At 53.9% G+C, this 25529-nt stretch overlaps 2 protein-coding genes and 1 long non-coding RNA gene across 9 annotated transcripts in view; 1 reads left to right on the top strand and 2 right to left on the bottom strand.

Annotated features, from left to right (window-relative positions):
- FBXW8 (F-box and WD repeat domain containing 8) overlaps nt 1-3202 on the top strand; it is a 123664-nt gene extending 120462 nt beyond the window's left edge. For 3 of the 5 annotated variants that reach the window (XM_033220457.1, XM_033220455.1, XM_033220460.1), the window contains 2 exons: nt 1277-1387; nt 1904-3202. In XM_033220457.1, the coding sequence (XP_033076348.1) occupies nt 1277-1387; nt 1904-2048 (256 nt within the window). In that variant the 3' untranslated portion in view covers nt 2049-3202. Of the gene's footprint in view, nt 1-1276; nt 1388-1507; nt 1649-1903 lie in introns of those variants that run through there. The other 2 variants (XM_033220458.1, XR_004439556.1) reach the window with 2 other exon arrangements.
- A 435-nt stretch (nt 3203-3637) lies between these two features.
- Nucleotides 3638-12666, bottom strand: LOC117089338. Its single transcript, XR_004439555.1, has 3 exons — nt 11832-12666; nt 5007-8810; nt 3638-4884 (listed from the first exon to the last, which is right to left on the bottom strand). It is a non-coding gene; the product is annotated as an uncharacterized LOC117089338 (long non-coding RNA).
- Nucleotides 12667-12951: 285 nt separating this feature from the next.
- TESC (tescalcin) overlaps nt 12952-25529 on the bottom strand; it is a 62666-nt gene continuing 50088 nt past the window's right edge. For 2 of the 3 annotated variants that reach the window (XM_033220453.1, XM_033220454.1), the window contains 5 exons: nt 23317-23456; nt 21108-21169; nt 20893-21000; nt 16032-16079; nt 12952-13279 (listed from right to left, as the gene is read on the bottom strand). In XM_033220453.1, coding sequence (XP_033076344.1) covers nt 13202-13279; nt 16032-16079; nt 20893-21000; nt 21108-21169; nt 23317-23456 — 436 coding nt within the window. In that variant the 3' untranslated portion in view covers nt 12952-13201. The remainder of the gene's footprint in view (nt 13280-16031; nt 16080-20892; nt 21001-21107; nt 21170-23316; nt 23457-25529) is intronic. The other variant, XR_004439553.1, reaches the window with a different exon arrangement.

The raw sequence follows: 25529 nt of genomic DNA, 5'->3' as shown, positions 1-25529 counted from the left end.
GGCCTTCCCCAGAGGTGCGGCCCTGTCCCAGCACCGCCTCTGTCCCTGTGCGACCCGGGCTTGTCCCCCACGCGGTCACTGTTTTCACCAGCACAAGGCTGACAGACACACGGTCTCCTGCCCAGAACTCACTGACTTAACTCAAGGCCTCACCTGCAGTGCCTGCTGCCAGGCCTCAGTCTCTTCAGCCCAGGTCCTCGCCTGCCTGACAGGGTGCCATCAGTCTGCCATGCTGCAGGCCTCCACTAAGCCTGCCCTCCCTCTGCGGGTCTTTCTCATCCTCCAGGCCCCATGCCAAATCCACCACCACTTTCCTGCTGTGGGTGTCCCAGCCCCGGGGAGGTAGGGACTGCTCCCTAGCTTCCCTCACTCCCAAGAACCTTCTGCTTTAGTCAAGGAGAGCAGCCCTGGCCCAGCCCACACAGGCCTCGTCCCCTCCTGTGCACCCCTCCTCCCCTCCTGCTCCTCCCAGCACTTAATTCTGCGTCATGCAGTCTTTGTAGCTTGTAACTTCACTCGTGCTACAGAAGCGTTAGTCACCTTTTCTGGGACTGCATCTTACCTTCTTCACTAGCTAGGGCCCTCCCTGGGTCAGGCATCCACCTGGATGAGGCATCTTGTTAATTCAGTGTCTCCTAGCTCAGTGCCGTGACCACAGCAGGTACTGCACGAAAGTTTCAGAACAAACGCAAACCTCTGTTCAACAGACTTGGAGCCATTTTGTTCCAAGATTTCCCAAACGTGCTTTCACCACCCAGGGGACGTGTGTCATCGCAGCCCTGTGAGCCGGTCACCACCCAGGGGACGTGTGTCATCGCAGCCCTGTGAGCCGGACCGGGGGCGCCTTCATGGATCAACAGTGAACAGGCCCCCAGTGCTCTATAGCTGATGGAGAGCTTGGCTGGGAGAGCTCAAGGGACTTGCCCAGGGAGGCAGCGATGGACCAGTCTCTGTTGCACGTGGTTGATTCATCTCCAGTAGGGTGTGTCCTTTATGTCTGGAATGTACCAGGTTGTTGGGGCAGATGCCAGCATGCGTACGGGGCATGCAGACCTGTTTACAAAGTCATGCCCGAAGCATGGCCTGCTCACCTGAGCTTTGGGAGCTGAGGTGAGACACTGCTTCCATGGGGCCTGTTCCCTCTGAAAGAGAAGCTTAGCTTTATGGGTTCTAGAATCCCCTGCAGCTCTGAACTCCCAGGTCTGTGGCAGCAAGTGCAGGCCGTGCGCAGGCCCGGTGGATGCCCCCTTACGAGCTCTCTCCCACTGCCTTCCAGACATCCTGTGCAGCACATCTCATTCAGCAGCCACAGCCTCATCACGGCCAACGTACCCTACCAGACGGTGATGCGAAAAGCCGACCTGGACAGCTTCGCTACTCACAGGAGGTTAGTGGTGGGGCTGGGCGAGTCAGAGACCATCTTAGTTTGATTGATGTATAGAACCCCGCCTCCATGACACATTGCACCCTATGGGCTATACCCTCAGGCAGGGCCCTGCCTTTCTAGGAATTGGGAACATAAACATCAATGCTGACCTGTACTGAGCGCCTAGCATCTGATGCACGACAGCCCCGTGGGGCGAGTCCACGCTGTCGGCTGTGCAGAGAGGGAGGGCAAGCCGTATGCTGAGGGGTCTGCTGTGGTTAGAATCCCGTCACAGGGGCAAGGCCCATCCTCTTGAGTCCTTGCCCTGTGACACTCACTGCGCCCATCCGACTTGTGCACCCGCACGTTGACCGCTCAGCCTGGGACTGTGAGTATCTGATGCTGTGTGCCCGGAGGACACCTTTGTGAAGATGAACCTCTGTCTGGTCTCAGAATGCCTCCTGCAAAGACAGAAGCAGCCGGGGTGAGGGTCAGCGAGGCAGCCCTGACCTGTCACCATCTCTGTGCTCTTTGTAGACACCGGGGGCTGATCCGTGCCTACGAGTTTGCAGTGGACCAGCTGGCCTTCCAGAGCCCTGTCCCTGTCTGCCGTTCACCCTGTGACGCCATGGCCACTCACTACTATGACCTCGCACTGGCCTTTCCCTATAACCATGTTTAGGGATGTGCCTCAGGAGCAAGGAGAAAAATGGGAAGAACCAGTTTTATCCATCTTAAAACTCCAGGCGGCCCTGCACTTCCCTGGCGCCTGGGGCAACCTGGTGTATGCTAGGGCTCAAGTCCCACATGCTGCCAACACAAACATAGCCTCCTTCCCCACCCAGCCGGCCACTCGGGCCTCAGCTCCCTCAGGACACCTCAGGGATCTCGCTGTGGGGTCCCATATGGTCCCTGCTCAACCAGCTTCTCTGTGTTCGCCTTCCCAGCTCCAGCCCTGCAGGCAGGCCGTCTTTCCAGTCTCCAGTCCCTTCCCTCTTTTCCTCCGAGGGCCTTTGGATGTGCTTGTCCCTGGCCTCCAAGGCAGTAACCTCCATGTCCTTTTCCCTGTATTTACTTAGGGTGCTCTTCTGTGACGCTTGCCACCACCACCTTCCAGTAGCAAGCAGGTAGAGCAGTACTTCTTCTTCACAGCTTTTACCATGGCTTATAATTGTATACTTACACAGTTTAGTCATTAATGACTATTTTGCTTACTGTTGTGTCTATGATGTGTGATACAAAGCAAATATTTTCTAAATATTCATTGACTAAACAGCCATCAAGATGAACAGGACAGGAGAGAACTGTTCAGCGTGATACAGAGCTGCCATTTCCAAAGTATTCTGGAAGCAAGCCATTGCCTTACTCTTTTCAACAGTTCTAAACGCAACAGCATCCACCTAATATACCTTCAGAATATCAAAGCAAAAATGGATAGAACTACAAAGAGCAATACAATCCATTCTCACAGCAGGCAAATTAGTGAGAAAAATGTAAAGATCTGGAAGATTTACTTAATATCTCTAACAAGCTGGATCCAATAGATGTGTATAGAATTTCAGATACACATAGAACATGACAAAAAACCACCCTGTACGAAGGCCACAAAGAACAGCTCAGATGCACAAAGATTCGCACCATACAGGCCAAGTTATAGAACCCTCCAACCCCGAGACACTGCACCCTGTGGGCCAGACCTGCAGGCAGGGCCCTGCTTTTCTAGGAATTGACCCCCATGCAGAATAGTGAGAAATCAACAAAAAGCAAAATAAGACAATTCCAGACACTCCCGAATTCACTTGGATTTAAAGAAGTTAATAAAAACAAACTATAAACTCTCTAGACTGGGTTGATAGTAAAAGCACTGAATACAAAACCCAGGGGATGAGGCTGGGAGGGGCTGGCACCTCAGCTCAGAAAAGGTAGCCGCAATCCCAAAGCAAGCAGAAGGCAGGGGTTAAATCAGGATAAAATCAGACATTAACGGAATAGAAAACCAATAGTTAATATAAAGCTTTTCAAAAGCAGGGGTTTTTTTGTTTGTTTGTTTTTCTTTTAGGTGGAGTCTCGCTCTGTCACCTAGGCTGGAGAGCAATGGCCTGATCTCGGCTCACTGCAACCTCTGCCTCCTGGGTTCAAGGGATTCTCCTGCCATCACACCTGGCTAATTTGTGTATTTTTAGTAAAGACAGGGTTTTGCCATGTTGGCCAGACTGGTCTCAAGCTTCTGACCTCAAATAATCCGCCTGCCTCAGCCTCCCAAAGTGCTGGGATTACAGGTGTGAGTCACTGCACCCGGCCCAAAAGCAGTTTTTGACAAAAAAATAAAAAGACAAAATATACAACTCTTGATAAACAAAAAGGTACAAGGAGCCATGAGGAAGAGAAAAGGTACCTGAGGATGCAGAAGTACCTGCCACGTGGGAACCATCTGTTCACAGTCATTCCAGAGAAAACCCGAGTCCTCTCAGTTGCACATGCGTATATATCAGCGGGAAATGCTGGCCATTACTCCAAAGCCTAGAACCTTCACGTCATGAAGGTTCTGGAAGGTTTTTCAGATTGCTTAAGGTATGCAGCTATTCACATTCATCGCCAGCTACGCAGGGGAACGGAGCAGAGAGAGCTGCGACTGGGAAGCGCGGCCTCCCCGTCCAGAGTGCTTTCTTTTGGACCCCGCCTTCCTGCAGGCAGATGGACTGGAGGGGTTTCTGCTTCCTTTCAGCCAGATGGCTTCCTAAGTGGAGACGGCCTGTAGGCAGCAAATGCAGGGTTTTGTTTACCTTCATTGTCATGTAGTGGTCAGTCAGACTGCTTGCTGGTGACCTCGCTTTAGAAGGTTCTCATCAAGCCCCCCGCCCTTTCTGTCTCATAGTCTTAATGCATCTGGACCACGGGGGAAAATACTTTTCTTTTCAAAAAGCAGCCCCTTCTAAGTCTGCATTCCCAGTTCATTTTGCAGGGGCATTCTCCCTTCCTAGTTTGTAGCAATTAAAGATAACTGAGTGTAAAGTCATTAGACCCAGAATTACAGTAGCCAGCAGCTGGTCCAGTATAAAAATCTCACAAGTGTAGACCCTCCCACCGCAAAGCCTGTTTGTAACATACCTGCCACTCATGAAAGTTGCCTGGGTTTTGTAAAGGAAAATTTATTGGATCCAAGCTGTTATCTTCAAGCACACCAACTTCAGGCAGCGTTTTCTGCTGCAAACGTGAACATCCTGGAATCAGTTACACTGACGGGAAGGATAAATGCTCCTTTATAAGCCAACATTTATCTAAATGACGCCCCCTTACCTTTATCCAGACCCCTTCACAAGTTCCGAGGTTTCAGCCAGTTGGTCCTCTACTTTCCTCCTCTAGTCCCTCTCAGAGATGCCTCCATCCCCGGCTCCCCTGCAGGTGGAGAGACTCGAGCATGCTGCCAGGGGAGCTGGACGGTGAAATGCCGAAGATCTCATGTCGCGTCTCAAAACACAGTCGGACTTGCTTTCTGCTTTATGATGTCCGTAGTTGTTCTAATATTAAATGCTTTGAATTTATTTATTGGTCACGTTATTTTAACTTGGGCAAGGCATACAGTGATAATCCCCTGGTATGCCACGGTTCCAGCTCTCTTCCCACTCCCTTGAAATCTTACCTCCCACCATGGTTTTGTTTTGTAAACCCACAGTCACGTGCGTTTTCCCAGAGCCTCCGCTACAGGGGCTCCCCGCCCAGGATCCAGGAGACCTGCAGCATGGTACAGCAACTCATCACCAACGGTCATCAGTAGGTATTCTTAGAACTGCAACTTTAAGCAAAATGAGGTATAATGAAACTAATTTTGGCTGGGCAAGGTGGCTCAGGCCTGTAATCTCTGCACTTAGGGAGGCTGAGGCAGGCGGATCACCTGAGGTCAGGAGTTCAAGACCAGCCTGGCCAACATGGCGAAACCCCATCTCTACTAAAAACACAAAAATTAGCCAGGCCTGGTGGTGCGTGCCTGTAATCACAAGTACTCGGGAGGCTGAGGCAGGAGAATCGCTTGCAGCCGAGAGGCAGAGGTTGCAGTGAGCCGAGATCACACCACTGCACTCCAGCCTGGGCAATAGAGCGAGACTTTGTCTCAAAAAAAGAACTTGCAACTTTAAGCAAAATGATGTATAATGAAACTAATTTTACTATAGGCTAATGGATGTAAACAAGAGTTAAGTTCCCACAGCATATTGCTGGCCATAAAAACATCACCAAACTTTAGAACTTGAAACCAAATACTTCTAATATTAAACATTAAGTAGACATGAGTTATACATACATTTAAGAAAAATTACTAAAAACAAGGTAATTACCCACTTTTTGGTGACTTCAGTGGGTGTTGGCAGGTGTAGCGATGGTGGGTTATATCACAAAATAAATGTTTGCAAAGCAAAAATTGTCAGGAGCGCCTCCTTCCACCACAGGTCAAACACCAGAAGGGGCACTCGTGTACAGCGTCATTTACTATTGTGCATTTGTATGGTTAGGGGAGGCAATTTTTATTTTACAATAATTTTTATTCATTCCTCCTTTCATTTTCCAACTCAGTTATTCCAGTTCAAGGTGGTGGGCAACCAGAGCCTATCCCAGCAGCTCAGTGTGCAAGGCAGGGACCCACCCTGGACAGGATGCCCTCCCATCACAGGGCACACTCACCTCACACACACACCATCAGACTGCGACCAGACACCAACACACCTCACCTGCACATCTTTGGGGCATGGGAGGAAACGAGTGCCCAGAAAACTCACAGACCGGGAGGATGTCCAGACTATACACAGACAGTGGCCCCAGCAGGGAATCAATTTTTTTCTCAATGTTATAACAAAATGACATTGAATAAAATGATGCTATTCAAGGACCCGCTGTGTGTGAAATGGAGCATGAGGGCATTTTCTGGGGAAAAAAGTGGTTACCTCTCATCAGATTATTGAAGGGACTGCAGCGCCCCCCCCCCCCCCCGCCCCGAGAATTCGTCTCTGCCACTAGAGTGTGTTTTGCAACCCAAGCTATGTGCCGCCCTGGTGCTGCTGTTGCCCAGGCAATAATTGATGTCTCAGACCTAACTCCGTGAACGGCAGCACCTTCTACAAAGCACAGCTCCCCGCCCTGTCTGAAGGCCAGGCTTTCAGCTGTTCGGAGGGAAACGGAATTGCCCCAAGAAAAGGGCTTGGTCCTTCCTGAAAGGGAAGGCTGACACCCCCAAGATGAAGTCCTTCACCCCCATTCCCCGGGGCTCTTGAGAGCTAAAGGCCCCACGTTCCAGGGGCTAGCGCTTCCCACCACACGTGTTAGATGGCAGATGCTGGCCACCGCAAACCCACTCTGCTTACAGTTGCAGAGAAACGGCTTACCCCACTGAGGGTCCAGCCTTCTCATGACAACTGTCCCGCGGCTGCTATTCCGGGCAGGCCACCACAGGGGCTCCAACAGGGCTGTCTCCCGCTGCCTGACGGAGCCTTCGCTCTGAGCAGCAGCTGCAGCCGCACTGAGCTCACAGCGCTGGCCGGCCGGGCCGAGGTGCTGTGAGCCACACAGGCCTGCCCGCGACACCCATGCAGCCAGGCCAGATGGTTACCTGGCTACCGCTGCAGGGGCCTGCGGCGACTTGGACAAGGGCTGCCTCTAATGTGCGATGGCAGATTCCCTCTTGCTGGGCTCCAGCGGGTGCCACGTTGTTCCCAGCCCACTTTCGGCCTCTGACGCCCAGCGTGGGCTTCCAGAAGCAGCCTTTGGACTGCTCTGCACTGGGGGCCGTTTCGGAAGGGAAATGGGAAGCCCCCCAGCTGAGCCATCACGCCCTGTCTTTTCTTCCCTTGCCCAACACTAGGACAAACGCTGCCTTGTCGTTTCTCTAAGATAGACATGGCAGCTAGCTCCTCGGCAGGCCCCCTGACCACTGCCACCCCGTCAGAGCCACTCTCGGGGCGCCGGCCCTTCCTCTGTGAGATGGAGCCCAGTCCCTTGCTGACTTGGTCAACAAGCAGATTAGAGGGCTGAGCAGCCACCACGTCCTCCTCAGAGTCATGAGTCCTCCCAGGACCAGGCTGGTCCACCACCAAGCCCCTGCTGACAGCCATGTGCAAATTCTGCAAGAGGACAAGAGACACCGCCAGCGCCCCGGGGAGTGCGGTTACACCCTGGCTCCCCCTACTCAGCTTTTCCTGGCTTTCCCAAGGTCGCTGTGTGGGAGGACAGCCTGCAAGGCAGGTGTTTGCAAAAGCCTTGCCAAGGCAACTTGTATTTTTAACTCTCCATCAGCCTACTTAAGTCACACGGCGCCATTTCCAGCACAGCAGAGTTCAGCTGCAGCCTCGTTAACTGCAGGCAGGTGGGGACAGGTTCAACTGCTCCATGACAAGGATCAGATCCACAGATGACCTGTCTCCCATTAGCAAAGTGTAAAAAGAACTTTCCAGTTCCTTGGCCCAGAAAACAACAGCATTGTTTTGTTAAAGTCTAGCAATAATTCGTTCCCTAAGCGGGTATTTGGCCAGAGCTAGAAGCTGCTGTCATCTTACTCCATTCCCTTATCCATAATTCATGCTTAACGTGGCTGCAGTGTGTCCCCTGAGCTCCTCATATTCCATTTCCATCACACAGCCCTTTTGTAAACCAACCAAATTAGAGTGTTTGTGTCAAATTGCCATATTCTTTCAACATCCAAAAGCCAACCTTTCCCTTTGGTAATACGGCGATATTAGGAGTACAGCCTGCTTTCAACTCTATTCCTGGCAGATGGCTGAAGAGTATGGACAGAGGTGACCTCCCCTGGCGTCCGGCAGGCTGACGATGCCGCCCCTGCTCAGTCTTCTCCACCCATGGCCTGTGGCCCTCAAAGGATGACCTTATCAGCTTCCTTCAAATATTTGACTTAGTGTTGATTTCTGCCTAGTTCCTTTTAGTCACTGGTATCATTTCTGATGCAAGGAAGGCTGTTAACCTGTGTACATGGTCATCACTCACCTGTCGACCAGGTTTCAGGGCAAACACATCACCTCCTTCGGGCTGCTCAAGTTGAGGTGTCCCAGTCATTTCATTCCTGTCCCCATCCAGCGACAAGAGGGGCTTGCTGCACTTGGGCCAGGGTCTGTGGGGCCAGAAATCCCCTCGCAGGCACGCCCCATTGTCCAGCAGGTAACAAAAGCCATTTCTGAACCACCTGCCTCCAGTCCGAGGCACAGACTGCAGTGCCCAGATGGTAGGGCTGACCGAGATCCGTGTCTGGAGCAGCGACCCTCAGTCTCTGTTGATCAGAGGCCAGCAGTGCCACAAGACGCACAGCCTGCCCCTTCTGGGAGCAGGTTTGCACCAACTCATCGCTAACCCTGATTGTTCTCAGGATGCCACAGACAATGCCAGGAGCGGGGCAGGAGAGCGCCAGGTGATTTCTGTGTCCACGCTCTGGTGACAACGAGCCCTAACCCTGCCAATTAGAGGACACTCTCAGTGATGACGTGCAAATGAGCTTTCTTGTGAGAGGTGTGGACCGGGTTCGCGGTGACTCAACCTCATGTTAATTAGCTGTTTAGATAAGCGGTGGCCCAAAGCTTCAAAGACATCAGGCAGGCCTCAGTGGCCCAAACAGGGGAGCACATTTGATGTGTGTCCATCATGACCACATCTCCCAAACTGAAACTCAGGGCACAGGGGCTGATGGAAGGTGACTTATTTATAAAAACACTTTACATGAATGAACTGCCTTTGTTGAAAAGAACCAAATCAAAGCAAACTGGGAGAGTCCCAGAAAACCTGAGGCCTAGAGTGGCGGTACCAGTGTGCCCTCCTGCTCAGTGGCACCTCAGATTGTCCTGCTCACATGGGCAGAACAGGGCAAGGTGCATGGGGGCTGGAAGAGGGCGGTTCTTGCAGTAAGGCCGTAGCCCCACCAGGCTGTCCTAGTGACTTTCTAGGTGCCTTCTGCCAGCAGCCAGGGGACCAAGAGGCTCCCGAGCAGCAGGGGAAGGCAGGGAGAGTGGGTGAGGGGATCGCGTCCCACTTCCCTCCAGAGGAAACCACCTGGGATCCACCTGGAAGTCCCAGGAGCTTTGTCTAGGCAAGGAAACAGAGACCTCTGTCTTGGCCTTGCAGTTTTTTTTTTTTTTTTTTTTTTTGGTTTTTTTTTTTTTTTGAGACAGACCCTTGCTCTGTCGCCCAGGCTGGAGTGCAGCGGCGTGATCTTGGCTCACTGCAGCCTCCACCTCCCGGGTTCAAGTGATTCTCCCGCCTCAGCCTCCTGAGTAGCTGGGACTATAGGCGCCCACCACCATGCCCAGCTAATTTTTGTATTTTCAGTAGAAACAGTGTTTCTCCATGTTGGCCAGACTGGGCTCGAACTCCTGATCCCAAGTGATTTGCCTGCCTCAGCCTCCCAAAAGCACAGGCATGAGTCACCCACTGTGCCCGGCCTGCCCTGCCGCTTTGAATGTGGAATGGAGTCCTAGACTGAGAAGCAGAGTTCCAGAGGTGATTTCAGACCATGCTATTTCACCTCCCCAGAGAGACTGAACCTGCCTCCAGCCACCGACCTGCAGAGAGCAGAGGCCTCAGGAGAGACTACGGTGGCACACGCTGCTGCCTGGTGTGTACCAGGCTCTGCCAGGTGCTTACAATGACAATGACAGCACGGAGTCAAGAGCCTCTCAGCCGCAGCTTGGCACCTACCCAGGAGGTTGCGTGTATTAACCAAACGCTGAGCCTCCCCAGGCCGCACTCACTTTCCCGGGGCCATTCGCCTGCTCCCTGTGTAGTGGGTCGCCTGGCCTTTTAGCCCCCTGTGCTGCTTGGCTGTGTTTTTAAATTTAAGTTCTGACTTTCAGTCATCCTAAGCAGCATCCCATGGACTCCCTGGTGTGTGGTAAAGTTACTTTTTTTCTTACACGTATTAAAACAGTTATACACCTGTTGAAGTCAATATTCATCCATAGAACACCCAGAACTCTCAGGTACCTCTCGAGGGTGCAGGGGCGTGGGAGCCCTCGGGGAGCAGGTGCTCAGCCCTGTGGCATCCAACAATAGCGTTTCTGCCTGCTGTGCCCACCATTGCCTCAGATGTGACAACTGTCCACAAGCACATGGTAAGGGGTCCCTGGTATGAGGCTGAGGCTCCCCCTGCTGTCACTCCCCAGCCTAGGGTCCCCACTGAGACCACACCAGGCTCAATGCTAGAGTGGAGATGGGGCCTCCCAGCACCATGTGGGCTCCATGCGTTTGCAGCCTTAAGCACAAGTCACCGTCTCCTAGAACAGCGTCCGGGGGCTGTGCTTATGACAGGCTGTACCGAATGAACTCCCTGAGCCTTCAATGTAGCAGGGTAGGGCTGGGCACTACCAGTGCTTTGGGAGGCAGAGGTGGGTGGATTGCATGAGCTCAGGAGTTCAAAACTAGCCTGGGAAACATGGGGAGACCCTGTCTCTACTAAAAATATAAAAATTAGCAGGGCGTGGTGGTGGGTACCTGTAGTCTCAGCTACCTGGGAGGCTGAGGTAGGAGAATTGCTTGAGCCTGGGAGACGGAGGTTGAAGTGAGCTGAGACTGTGCCACTCCACTGCAACCCTGGGCGACAGAGTGAGACCCTATCTCAAATAGCAAAATAAATAAAATATAAAATAAAATAAAAAGAAGGGGCATGCTGGGGGTGGGGTGGGGGGCAAAAAAGCAGAGGCGCCTGGGCTCACTTCCTCTGTTCACAAGTTCCCACCTGGAACCTCATGGGGCAGACGCTGAAGCCCTGCAGACATCACCATTTACAAAAAGTGGAGTGAACTAAGAACACTGCCTGCCGCTTCCACGTGCATGCAATGGCTCTGGAAGGACCCTACGGCAGGAGTTAACACATCTGCCTCTGAGAAGGGAAGCCTGGGGGCGGGGGGATGGGGGTGGGGGCAGACTCCATGGCCTGCCTTTTCCAACCTTTTAAATTCTGAACTGCAAGGTGTGGGCTTGTAGTAAAGATAAAGCACGCTTCATATTAAACTATGAATGAAGGCCGGGCGCGGTAGCTCAAGCCTGTAATCCCAGCACTTTGGGAGGCCGAGACGGGCGGATCACGAGGTCAGGAGATCGAGACCATCCTGGCTAACACAGTGAAACCCTGTCTCTACTAAAAAATACAAAAAACTAGCCGGGCGAGGTGGCGGGCACCTGTAGTCCCAGCTACTTGGGAGGCTGAGGCAGGAGAATGGCATAAACCCGGGAGGCGGAGCTTGTAGTGAGCTGCGATCCAGCCACTACACTCCAGCCTGGGTGACAGAGCGAGACTCCGTCTCAAAAAAAAAAAAACACTATGAATGAAAACACCAAGAATGCAAATAATACCCATTGCTAGTTACCAAGAGAACTCTCTTAGACGGCTAGAATAACACCACCCAGGGAGGATCAATAAAGGACCGAGCGTTTCATGAACTTCAGCACCAGAAAGAGGCCTGGAAAGCAAAGGCTGGCCCACCTTGCACAGCAATGGGAACGCGTCACCCAGGGTCCACAATGCCACATTCATGAACTGGCAGCCTACACAGGGAGATGGGGAAGTCACAGTCAGCGGGCTGTCCCAGCGCCTCCAGGACACAGCTCTCCAAGTCCCACAGGTGCCAGTCCTCTGCTGACTCCAGGCCACCACGACCAACAACCTTTGTTTCCCTGCCCCCAGCTCTAGCCAGTCCCCACATGGAAAGGTGATAACTGAAGTTGTCAGGGATCCTTACCTACCCAGCTTCCACTGCCGCTGCTTCCTGGAGCACTGCACGGCCCTGGGCCCTGCAACTGGCCCAGGACTGCCAGAAAGAGCCAGGGGCACAGCCGTGGCTGGCAGACCACACCCCCCTACCACCACCGTGAGGAGCTGGGGGTCCCGGGTCAGCCAGCCAGGCCCTGACTCCCCACGCCCACGGACCAACAGAGCGGGCTCAGGTGCATCCCCACATCAGGCACAGGCTCAGGGCTCCAGATGTCTTCTCCATCAGTAAACAGATGTGGCTGTGACGGTGAGGAGGCCCCACCGCCTGAATCCTGGCCGCCTCAGAAGCCCACACAGGGCAGGAGCTGCTTCTCCTTATTTTACTCCCTAGGATGGAGAAGGCAGAGGGGTTCCCAGGACTTACATAGGAAGAACAGCAGATACTTTACCCAAAATAAACAAAAGAGAACAATCCTTCTGCCAAACCAACCTTTCAATATTATTTAGGCTGGGTGTGGTGGCTCACGCTTGTAATCCTAACACTTTGGGAAACAGAGGCGGGAGGATCGCTTGAGCCCAGTCGTAAGAGACCAGCCTGGGCAACATGCTAAGACCCTGTCATTACAAAAAATGTAAAAACTAGCCGGGTGTGGTGGTGCGCGCCTGTAGCCCCAGCTCCTTGGAAGCCTGAGGCAGGAAGACTGCTTGAGCCCAGGAGGTCAAAGCTGCAATGAGCCGCGATCCTGCCTGCACTCCAGCCTAGGTGACAGGGGGAGGCCCCGTCTCCAAAATAAATAAAATAATTTTGTCATTGCTTATTCCTCATAGTCAGTCTCATGCTACCAAGTGACCAGGCCACTTTAATGGATGCGAGGAACTGACAGAGGCCACGTTAATTAACAAACTTTTTTTTTTTTATTGGAGATAAAAACAGCGAAGTCCCACATACCATACCCTACAAGACACAACGTGTGCGGACGAGCCTTGGCTGTGCACCGCTGCTGCAGGATGAGGCTGCGGGCGAGCCTTGGCTGTGCACCGGTGCTGCAGGATGAGGCTGTCCGCCGGGCCTGGGCTGCTCCAGCTACGCAGGGAGGCGGCCCCACTGCAAAGTGCGGTTTCTCTGCGAAGGTGGCAGCGGGTCAGTGGCAGAGGGCCATGGTTTCCATGTTAAGGAAGCGGACGTGCATCTTGGTCTCAATGTCAATCCCCTGCCAGATCTGGAAGGTATGGACCAGCGTTAAGGGCACATTCCCGCCGCCACCTCACACCTGACCAGGCCCCGGTCCTTGGTCCTTCCCCACCTACCCTCTCCTGCCACCAACTGTGATGCTCCGGGCAGGTGAAACCCAGAGAGCTATGAGGTAAGCGAGGACGAAAAACTTCCATCTGTCTTTTTTGCTGGTTAATTTGGCTCTGACATTTGGATTCTCTCTGAGATTGTCACAGCAAGTTATTATTAAGTACTGAATCCAAGCTCTTAGCTCCAAGTCATTTGAATCTCACCCACCACTTCAGGTTCTGTGATTTTCATGCAAATTACATAACCCCATTAAGTCCCCCTTCCATGGGTACAATGCGGGACCCCCAACTTGTGCCGCCCACTTCACAGAATGTCGGGGGCTCTAAAGGACCCATCCTCAGCACGGACGTGTTCTGTAAACTGTTAGGGGCTGTGCAGTCCCAAGGCTTCGCCAGGCCACCATCATCCATTTAAGGATCTCCAGTGTGGTCTTTACACCCTCCCTGGGATAAGGGACCACGTGCATTCTAGAAAGACAAACTCAAGCCCGAAAAGGTCATTTCTACCCAAAGATGGCATCATGGCCCCATTCCTGGTGCTGGTCCTGCCACTACAGTCCAGCCTGGCCAGGGCCCTGGAGTAGACCTTCCTGCTACAAGGCTATGTATGTACCCCAGTGCTCCCAAGGCTATGCCCACCAGCACCTTAGCAAGTCGGGGCCCACGGGGGCCACAGATGGTAGGATGGGGGGTGCGAACAGGAATGGAGGGACGTGGTGGGCGGGTGACTTCTCACTGCCTCCTGCTTATGTAAGAACTTCAAACTCTCACTCTGTCACTCTCAGCATCTCCGGGGACAGCCACGAGGCTGGTAACGGGGAAAGTCAGAGCCACGAGGCTGGTAACGGGGAAAGAGCCCCGTGGGCACCCAGGGGACAGGGAGGCCTTGGGACATTTCTGGCCGCAGCCCCCCGGCACTTCCTGCTTTCCTGAGGCTGTTCTGGGTGTCATGGGGTGTGCAGACAGCTCTGGTTCCAGTCGAGCAGCCCTATCCTTGCTGGGTGCACAAGGCGTTCCCAGGGTAACACACATGACCACGCACAGTGGTTTCTGATAAGTGCCAGGTGGCAACATGGTCGCCAGGGGCAATGGAAGGAACCAGGGAATGGGAAGGGCCAGCTGGTCCCAAAAGACCCCTCAGGGATACAGGGACAGGCTGGGGGGCACTAGGGGCCTGGCAGACGCCAGCCTTTAGGGCAAGGAAGTTGGTTTCAGAGGCAAAGAAATTCATTGTACTCAGTCTGAAGCAGTGACACTTCCTCCCCACCCTCCCTCCCTCCTCCACCTTCTAGCTCTTTGTCCTGCTGTCTTGCTCTGGCGGCATCGCCTGCTCAGGTGACCGGGTCCCCAGCCTCAGCCAGAGTGAGTCTGCAGCACAAGTGCAAATTCGGCCTTTTCCCAGTCTGTCCGCCCTGCCAGCCCTGGGGCGGGCCATGTGCACGGCAGTCCTGGGGGCCTGCCAACCTCCGCAGTCTCCTTTCAGCCTTTTATCACAGCCGGGCCCTGTTGCCTGCCTCTCCTCTCTCCTGCCGGGTCTAACCACTGGCTGCCAGGCTCAGCCTTGGCTCCACGGGGCTGTGATCCTGAGGGCCCAGTCCCCCAGTCCTGCTCTGGGCTCCTTGGCCAGAAGCCGTGATCCTTCCTTCCCTAATCCTCTCTCCCTCTTGGTCTCCTGCTCCCCTGACTTCCTTGTCTTCCTCAAGCCCACAAAAGCACTTGGGAACACTGTTGTGATGCCCAGGGCCCCAGTGCAGGGAGGGGGATGGGGGCGGGGGTCCCCTCCCTGCCACAGGGCATCTGATTATCTCAATGGCCAGGAGCAGCTCTTGACTTACGAGGCCAGCACTGGCCTAACCGACATCCACCAGCAGAGGCTGGAGAAGCCATCAGGGAGGAGGGCAGAGTGGGCAGCCGTTTTACAAAAGTGACATCTTAGGACACAGCGAGGAAGGCCCGGGCACAACGTGTGCAGTTGGCTCCAATCTGAGCTTCTGAGAAACACTATTTCTACAGACACGGAAAGTTTCCAGAATCCCTGTTCCAACTACAACAGGGCTTCCTTTTTTTTTTTTTTTGAGACAGGGTCTCACTCCATCACCCAGGCTGGAGCACAGTGGCGTGATCTCAGCTTACTGCAACCTCTACCTCCTGGTTTCAAGCGATCCTTGTGCCTCAGCCTCCCAACTAGCTGGGATTACAGGCGCCCACCACCACCCCTGGCTAAGTTTTGCATTTTTAGTAGAGATGGGGTTACACCATGTTGGTCAGGCTAGTCTTGAACTCCTGACCTCAGGTGCTCTGCCCACCTCAGCCTCCCAAACTGCTGGGATTACAGGCGTGAGCCACCAAGCCCAGCCTACAACAGGGGTTACTTCTGAGAGGGGCAGTGGGACCCCAGGTGAGAGAGAATTTGGTTTACACTGTATACCCTTTTGTACTGCTTACATTGTTTTGACTATGTGTGAATATTACCTTTTCCATAAAAAATAAGAAAAACCAGTTTAAATGGCTTTAAAGGCCACGTCCAAGTTGACCCCTTCCTACTGAGATGTCGGTCACCCAGGAAGCCTGTCCCTTGCCACTGCAGGTAAAGGGCCATGTCCCCTCCTGACCAGTGGCCACACGAGGTCTTCAAGGGTCCCCCAAGGCCCCCACGCCCAGGCCACCCACCTTCAGGAAGTCCTCGAAGGTGATCCCCTCATACACCTGATCCGGCTCCTGGGGATGGAAGCACAGGGTGGACAGTGAGTGGTGCGGGTCCCCACACAGCTTCCTCAGGGGGACGGTCCACTGGCCTCCCCTCCCCACCAACACCCGAATGTCAGTGGTTGAGGCTGTTTGGGAGGAATCAGAAGAGGGGAACGTTCTGGATTGTCTGCCTCCAGCACGCAGCCGGTCACCCTGCACCTCCAATATCCTCATTCGTGGGCTTGAGGGTGGGATGGGAGCTGAGCGTGGCTCACCAGGGCCCTGGCAACGCATGGCTCAGAGCAGCAGCCCTCCCCACCCCCAGCCCCCCAGGGAGAGAATCCGAGGTGTGGGTGACCCGGGGGCAAGGGGCTCTCTTTCCCCACTCAGCCCACCTCACCACCAGCCCCCCAGCAGCTGGGCCACCAAGATGCCTCCTGTCCCCCCCAGGGCTGGCCTCCTCATGCCTGCGCTGTGCTGATAAGAAGATTCCAGGCTAATCTAAGCTCACAGACCCCCGGGAGAGGTCAGCGAAACACACGGCCGGCCTGTGAGGCCCACGCCTCATGCCTCATGAGTCACCGTGATAACCCAAGACTTCTGGGGAGGCACGGCCGGAGGGTGACCACAAGGAGCTTCTCCATGCCAAACAGGTTTGGCAGAGCCGGTCTCCGTCTACTCTGCATCCTGCCTGCTCTGGGGAGGACACCAGGAGCTCCTGCCCCTTTCACCGATACTCTCAGGATCCCACCGACAAGCCTCCAAAAACCTCACCCAGCAGCACGCTTCGTGACAGCGAAAATCTGCTGACATCCCAGGTGCCCTTCAATAGAAGGTGAGGGACATAAATCTCAGTCATCCACCCTATTTGCAAGGCCAGCACTGGCCTCACCACCACCCACTAGCAGAGGCAACCATTAACCACTTATGCCTACTGTTCCATTGCTGGAACGCTAAGCTGTGGGAGTTACTTATATTCTACTGCTCAAGGTCATCACCAAGGTCTGATTGCAAAAGTTCTAAAAGCTGCAACCTCAGGCAAAAATGGGTTAAGAAGGGGTTGATCTATACATCTCACTATGGAAAAGGCTCTGAGATATGTATACAGCAGATAAAGAACAAAAAAAACAAAACCCAACAAGCAGAAAGATGTCTGCAGGTCTGTGCGTGCAAACCTTTCCTTTGACTGATAATCAGACCCCCACCATCTGCCCTGTGGGTGCATGGGGTCATATGGAGAAAAGGGGAAGCCACATCAGTTCAATTATGTTTTGCATAAATCAAAAATAAAAGACACGCATGTATACGTTGGTATATGTAGGAAAAAAACTCACCAGGAGGGAGTCCTTTTAGGGAAGAGGACCTGGGCTGGTGGGGGAGCAGGAGAGACTCGAAGCTCTCTCTGTGACTCTCTGAAATTCTGTATGTGTGTGTAAGAACACAGGAGGCACACACTAAGCGTGTTATGCGCCAGGCATGTATGTCCCAAGTGCCTTCCAAATGCTATTGTTTTGTTTTGTTTTTGAGACAGTCTCGCTCTGTTGCCCAGGCTGGAGTGCAGTGGCGCAATCTTGGCTCACTGTGACCTCTGCCTCCCAGGTTCAAGTGATTCTCCTGTCTCAGCCTCCCAAGTAGCTGGGATTATTATAGGCATGCACCACCATGCGTGGCTAATTTTTAAATTTTTTAGTAGAGATGGGAGTTTCACCATGTTAGCCAGGCTGGTCTCGAACTCCTGACCTCAAGCAATCCACCTGCCTTGGCCTCCCAAAGTGATGCAATTACAGGTGACCAAATGCTATTGTTAGAATTTAATGACAGATGCCAATTTCACGACAGGCCCTGAGTTGGGTTCTGGTCTCTCTCCCGTATTACAGATGAGAGGCACAGACGGGAGCTGCCTGTCCAGTTGGGAGCATCGAGCTGCCTCCAAGTCCTTGAGGGCCGTTTCTACTGGCAGGACTTTGCAGGCCTTTTAGTTTCCTCTTTATACTTAAAAAATTTTGGCCGGGCACAGTGGCTCACACCTGTAATCCCAGCACTTTGGAAGGCTGAGGCAGGCGGATCACGAGGTCAGGAGATCGAGACCATCCTGGCTAACACGGTGAAACCCCGTCTTTACTAAAAATATAAAAAATTAGCCAGGCATGGTGGTGGGCAACTGTAGTCCCAGCTACTCAGGAGGCTGAGGCAGGAGAACAGCGTGAACCCAGGAGGTGGAGCTTGCAGTGAGCCGAGATCGCGCCACTGCACTCCAGCCTGGGCAACAGAGCGAGACTCCGTCTCAAAAAAAAAAAAAAAAAAAAAATTTGGCCAGACACAGTGGTTCACATCTGTCATCCCAGCACGTTGGGAGGCCAAGACAGGAGGATTGCTGGAGGCCAGGAGTTCGAGACCAGACTGGTCAACATAACGATATCTCTTTTCAGCAATACATCTCTTTTTTAAAAAACTTTAAAAAATCAGCTGGGTGTGGTGTTGTACACCTGTAGTCCCAGCTGCTCCACAGGCTGAGGTAGGAGGATGGCTTCAGCCCAGGAGATGGAAGCTGTAGTGAGCTATGATCACACCACTGCACTAAAGTTTGGGCGACAGAATGAGACCCTGTCTCTTAAAAAATAAATAATAAATTACCCAAAAAAATGAAACCCAGCAGTTCTCGGCTAGCCTGGGTCAGCCCTGTCCCTAAGGGCTCCTTCCTCCCTGACTTCCCACTCACAGGCACAGTGGCTGCCTCCCTGCCGGGCCACCCTAGGTTCCCAGGCTGGCCAAGGGGAGCTAATTATAGAAAAGGCCTCCGTGGCCAGAGTCTGGGGCTGGAAAGGGGGTGACTGGTGCAAGGAAGGAAGGCAGCAAGTCGGGGAAGCAGTCCCCCCGTCAAGCATCCATGGGTGCGACCTCCTGAGAAAACACTCTCAAAACATCCCACGGGCCAGCGTGGCGGCTCACGCCTGGAATCCCAGCACTTTGGGAGGCCGAGGTGGGTGGATCACTTGAGGTCAGGAGTTCAAGACCAGCCTGACCAACATGGTGAAACCGCATCTCTGCTAAAAATACAAGTTAGCCAGGCATAGTGGCACATGCCTGTAATTCCAGCACTTGGGAGGCTGAGGCAGGAGAATCACTTAAACTCAGGAGGTGGAGGTTGTAGTGAGCCAAGATGGTGCTACTGCACTCCAGCCTGGGCGACAGAGTAAGACTTGGTCTTGAAAAAAACAAGAGATCCTGCCTCAGTCAATAACTGCCTTTGGAAGTCCATTAAAGTGGGGACCATGGATCGTTTGTCTTCAGCGGGTAGCACAGTGAGAACGGGAAGTGTCCTCAGAGGCCAGGCGGGATTGAACCGATGCAGCTGCCCCTTGCCCCCAGCTCAGGCCCGTACTCAGCTCAGTCTGGGTTTATCTGGCCGAGGTTTACACCGGAAGGATTTTAAGAGCGCCCAGTTATAAGAGTGCCCGGAGGACCCATGAGTGAAGAAAGAGGTGCAGATGAGCCCTCTGCCTGGCAGCTGCCTTCCTGGTTCCGGGGCTGCCTCCACCTCCCGGGGGCTTGTGGGCAGCGGGTGCACCCCGGAGCCTGCCTCCACCCTGAGATGCCACTGCTTCCCAGGCTGCTGGGGTTTTATGCAGATCAGCAGCTGCCAGCAATTTCACTACAGCAAATTAAGAAAACTGTCGCCAATTGAAACTGGAGTAGGACAGGGAGCAATTTGAAGAAGGAGAGTGTAATTAAATTAAATGGGAATTTGGCCCGACAACCGGAGGGGATCCCTGCTCTCCCCACCGAGGTCACGAGCCCTCTCCTGTGGTGGTTAATCTGCTGAGTGCAGAGGTTTCACCCAAGCCAGAAGCTTCCCCCCGGGCTCCAACGGCAGACAGATAAAATACATGCCAGGAAGCCGACCGACCACAGCCCCCGCCTCTGGGAGCAGGCCCAGGCAGGTGGCCTCATGTCCCTCAAGGACGGGGTTGGGGCACAGAGAGCAGGATCCAGCATGAATCCCCCTCTGCTCCGGGCTGGGCAAACACAAAACCATCAGGGTGTCTAGAGACGCACCTGCTTTAGACACACAGGGGCAAAGGGCTGACCCGTCAGGGGGGCCATCCAAACCCCTCAGGGAACACACGACACCCAGGTGGTCACCTGCCTTCCTGAGTGGTCCCGAGGCTTAGCGCCTCAGGGCTGGGGGCTGGCGGGGCTGCACCTGTCCTTACAAGAGGAAATCTTCCCAGCACAGGAAAGATCGCCAGGTCTAGAGGATTCTCTATGCTCTCTGAGCCTCAGTTTCCCCACCAGTCAAAATGAGGCAAAATGTAGGAAATGATGAACATGGGAAGGCCGCTCCCCTCTCTTCCTTGTCATTTACACACCAGCGCCTACCTCAGCTCCTCCACCTGACCCCACGCCATCGGCTCTTGTCAGTCCCCAACAGGGCTCCCTGCTGACCCCCGCTCCAAGGCCGGAAGTCACCTCTGAGTCATTTGTTAAAAAATAAACTAATTAAGGCCAGCCTGTGCCATGTGCTCCCCAGGCCTGGCTCCAGGGCCAAGTGCTGCTATGAGCACTGACTGAGGCCAGGATGGGGGCTGGGGGGGGGGGGCTATGCAGGTGGGGGCTCCTGGACCTCGAGCTCTGCTTCCCTGCCTGTGCAGTTCTCTGGGGAGTGGGACCTTCAGTCTCCTGGGGGACAGGAAGGGCTGGGAGAGGTTTCTGAGCCCCACAGGCCACAGGTAGAGCAGGTGGCAAAATACACCAGGCCCCATGCCCCGTGACGCCTTCCAGAAACACAGAGCATAAGCGGGAAAGGCACTGCGTGTCTCAGGAGAGCTGCAGGGGCGCTCACCATCTGCCCCATGCACACGCTGGCCGCCTCCATCATGGCCCCGTCGGCGATGGAGCGAGCGGAGTCCTTCTCAATGTGGGGGTTTCCTGACAGCAGCTCCTCGACCACCTGTCGGGTGGGGCGGAAACGAACGGTGACTTTGGGCCTCCATCAGGGTCGTGGGGGTGGGAGGGAGGTGCCAGGAACCCAGGGCGGGCCAGAGGAGCATACTTTACATTTCGATATTCTTCCAGGGTGATGCGCCCGTCGCTGTCCGAGTCGTACATGTGGAACAGAACTGGGGTGGCAGGGGACAGAGGGGACTCCATCAGGCGGGGCCTGGCCCCTGCCACCCCGAAATCTACACTAAACTAAGCAAAAGACACCAATAACCAAACCTCAATGCCAAAGCCAGAGGGGTCAGGCACGAGCTGTGGGACCAGACTGACCACTTCCTACTGGGTGACCTTGGGCTCGTGACCTAACTTCTCTGAGCCTCAGTTTCCTCATCTGTGAAATGGGAATAACAACAGCATCTACCTCGTGGTCTTAGGAGGGCTGGGAGTTAGCGCCGTGGCCCCATGAGCATGAACATGATGATAGTAAGCGTTACCCGTTAACACAAGGCAACAGTGTTGAGTTCAAAATATTGCTCCCACAGCCCCAGGAGGCCCCATCGTCCCAGCCGTGGCAGGTGGTGGTCCACAATGCTTCTGATCTGGGCCCGACCACTCTAACGTGGGTGGTCCCAGGCCTGGTATCAGGGAGGCGCTGGCCGGGAGGGCCTCTCCCTGCTGTTCCCAGCACGGCCTTGGGAGCTGGAGCCCTCCCAAGTCTCCTGTGTTGGCATTTTCTTTTTTAATGTATTTATTTTTTTGAGATGGAGTCTCGCTCTGTCACCAGGCTGGAGTGCAGTGGCACGATCTGGGCTCACTGCAACCCCTGCCTCCTGGGTTCAAGAGATTCTCCTGCTTCAGCCTCCCGAGTAGCTGGGATTACAGGTGCATGCCACCACGCCCAGGTAATTTTTGTATTTTTAGTAGAGACAGGGTTTCACCAGTGGGCCAGGCTGGTCTCAAACTCCCAACCTCAAATGATCCGCCCGCCTCAGCCTCCCAAAGTGCTGGGATTATAGGTGTGAGCCGCCGTGCCTGGCCAGCATTTATTTATTATTATTTTTTTTCAGAGATGGGGTCTCCCTCTGTCACACAGGCTGAATGTAGTGGTGCAATTGTAGCTCACTGCAGCCTCCATCTCCTGGGCTCAAACAACCCTCCCACCTCAGTCTCCTGAGTACCAGGGGCCACGGGCACGCAGCACCACTATGCTGTGCTAATGTTTTTATTTTGTAGAGCTGAGTGTCTTTCTCCCTGTTGCCCAGGCTGGGCCCTGAACTCCCGGCTTCAAGTGATCCTCCCCACTCAGCCTCCTAAAGTGCTGGGATTACAGGCATGCGCCACTGAGCCCAGTGGGCATTTACTGAACACTGACCAGAAGCCCAGGTGTGCAAAGCGCCTCACAAACCTCTCCATCTCCCTCTCAGCCAACCCCAGGAGGCCAGGGATGCCTGAGCCCTGCCTCCCAGACAGACTGGCAAAGCTCGCGGAAGTTAAGGTGTTTGCCCATGGCCACACCACTAAGGGACAGGAAACCAGGGATTTGGACCTGAGTCCGTCCTGTTCCTCGTCCCTTGGAGCAGACAGGAAGCCAGGCTCACACCAGGGACCCCTGCCTGGGCGGTTCCCACCAGCCCCACGTACACATTCCAGTGCTAAATATAGTCAAGTCGCATGTTTACATTTTCTTGATGAGGAGGCTGACCTGGGGCGGGGCACAGAGGGATGTCAAGAGTCATAGGAAAGACCACAGGAAAAGGAGATGTGACTCGGGCCACTGCCTGGGACCTGTGCGGCTGACCAGCTGGGACCACAACTGAACCCACTCGGGAGCCAGAACATAGTGGGGCTGGTCTCAGGAACCCAGCAATAGTACAGCCCACGGAGGAGGGAGAGGAGGAAACTGACTATAGGGGGCACGTCCTGTGTGCCAAAGGCTGACTGTGTGATCTTGCCCAGCCCTCAGCACCACACACAATCGGCATACCCACGTTCTGGGTCAAGGTTCAAGGTCACTTGGCTGGTAGGTGAGAGGGGCCACATTGGAACCCAGGTCTTTGCATCAAGGGCCCTGCTTCATAGCCACTGCACAACCCCCTTCTAGTCCCAGGAAGCCGCAAGCTGCTGAGGAATGTTTAGGATGAGGGTGCCGGGAACGGGAGACAGCAATGCCAGCCTCACAGGGACGAGGGCCGGTGTCCCCAAGCTCTCCAAGCCCCCAAGCCAATGCACACCCAGCCTCCTGCTGCAGGGGTGCCTTGTGTTCTGAGGACTTAGGGGAGGCTGCACCCCAGGCCAGGTGTGAGCAAGGGGACTCAGTGGCACGCACATCTCAGCTTCTCCTTCCGGGACAGCTCCACCTGTTCCTCGTCCGCGCTGGTGTCGATGGGCCGGAAGTAGGACATGATGGTCAGGAAGTCCTCAAAATTGATCTCATCAGCCAGGCCACTGGGTCCCTTCCGCAGGTTCCTACAGGAGCAACAAGGAGGGTTTTGGAAATAAATGAAGAACCGGATCTTGTCCTCTTGCTACCGTTAGCGCCGAAAACTCTGCTCTCAGGGCACAAACTGGACCCACAATGGCTGCTCTCGCCTTGAGTCTGTGCCCCAGAAACCTGCTTCGTGGAGGGGCTGGGGGCTGCAGAAGCTGAAAGCTCAGTCCCTGCCTTGCCCTCATGGAGCTCCCCATCAGGCAGGTGGAAGAGAGACAGACCATGCATGACTGTTGATTCAGGCGGGGACAGAGGGAAGCGTGGGTGTGTGGTGGTGCACACAGGTGAGCATTTATGAGGAAACCAAGCAAACCAGTAACTCACCAAATACCTCTCCCGATCCTTTCCTTTAGCTCAGGGGTTGGCAAACAGCCCACGGGCCCAATCTGGCCTGTCATCTATTTTCATACAGCCCATGAATTAAGAAGACTTTCTGGGCCAGGTGCGGTGGTTCACGCCTCTAATCCCAGCACACTGGCCGAGGTGGGCAGATCACCTGATGTCAGGAGTTCAAGACCAGCCTGGCCAACATGGTGACACCACGCCTCTACTAAAAATACAAAAATTAGCCGGGCGTGGTGGTGTGCACCTGTAGTCCCAGCTACGTGGGAGGCTGAGGTGGGAGAATGGCTTGAACCTGGGAGGTGGAGGTTGCAGTGAGCCGAGATCACACCACTGCACTCCAGCTTGGGTGACAGAGGGAGACCCTGTCTCCAAAAAAAAAAAAAAAAGACTTTTCACATTTTAATCTTAATTTTGTCAGAGTCAGGGTCTCACTCCATTGCCCAGGCTGGAGTTTGGTGGTGTGATCATAGCTGACGGCAGCCTCAAACTCCTGGGCTCAAGCGATCCTCCTGTCTTGGCCTCCCAAAGTGCTGGGACTATATGTGACAGCCATGTGCCTGGCCGGTTTTCACATTTTTAAATAGTTGAAAAAATGCTTGCCAAAAAAAAAAAAAAAGAAGTCAAAAGAATAGTATTTCATGACGAGTGAAAATTACATGAAATTCAAATGTCAGTGTCCATAAATAAAATTTTATTGGCACACAGCCATGCCCATTCATTTATGCTTGTCTTCACAGTTGAGTAGATGCAAGAAAGACTGCGTGGCCCACAAAGCCTAAAATATTTACTCCTTGTCTTTTTACAGAAAAAGTTTGCCAACCTCTGCTCGCTCTCACTAGTTCAAAATTTTAGGATGGTGATTGACTGCAAGCATCACTAAGTAATCTGTTTATATCCAAATACAAGTTTGCCAATGATTGAAAGTTTTGTGGTAAGTTAGGGCAGGTTTGAGGCTGGCCGTATCAATGTGCTTTTTGGAGGAGGCAAGAAAGGGCTGGTGTTCCAGGGGACGGGGACATAGGGAGTTCATGCCCCATGCCGGGCACAGTGCCTGACACCCAAATGAGGGGCTCAGAAATGTGTGGTCCAGCTCGGGTCTTGGCAGTTGCTAAGAAAATAGCTTGGAGGCCAGGGGCAATGGCTCACGCCTGTAACCCCTGCACTTTGGGAGGTTGAGGCAGGCCAATTGCTTGAGCTCTGGAGTTCAAGACCACCCTGGGCAACAGGGAGAAACCCCGTCTCTACAAAAAATACAAAAAATTAGCTGGGTGCAGCGGTGTGCACCTGCAGTCCCAGCTACTTGGGGAGCTGAGGTGGGAGGATTGTTGGAGCCCAGAAGGCCAAGGCTGCAGTGAGCCAAGATCACGCCACTGCACTCCAGCCTGGGTGACTAAGTTTGAGATCCTGTCTCAAACAAAACAAAACAAACAGCCTGGAGACGACTCCAAACCCGAGCTCCTGACTCACTGTCCTCAAACCTTATCACTAACAGACTGCGACCGTGAGCACCCGAGGCCGCTGGGGAGGCTGTCATACAGCTGGCAAGCTCAAGGTTCTGCCACAGCCCCTCAGTGTGGCCCTTTGGAAGGGGCAGTCCCTAGCTGGCCCGGGGTGGCTAACAGTTACTGGTTAGTGCTTGGATGTCACTTGGGTTCCACCCAGGGCATGACTGCACCTCCACTGCAATTCTCTCTTTAGAGGTTCAT

This window comes from Trachypithecus francoisi, unplaced genomic scaffold (assembly GCF_009764315.1).
Source record: "Trachypithecus francoisi isolate TF-2019V2 unplaced genomic scaffold, Tfra_2.0 Lachesis_group11, whole genome shotgun sequence".
NCBI lineage: Eukaryota > Metazoa > Chordata > Mammalia > Primates > Cercopithecidae > Trachypithecus > Trachypithecus francoisi.
The sequence above is the reverse complement of the archived record's forward strand: the minus strand, read 5'-3'. Positions and strand labels throughout refer to the sequence as shown.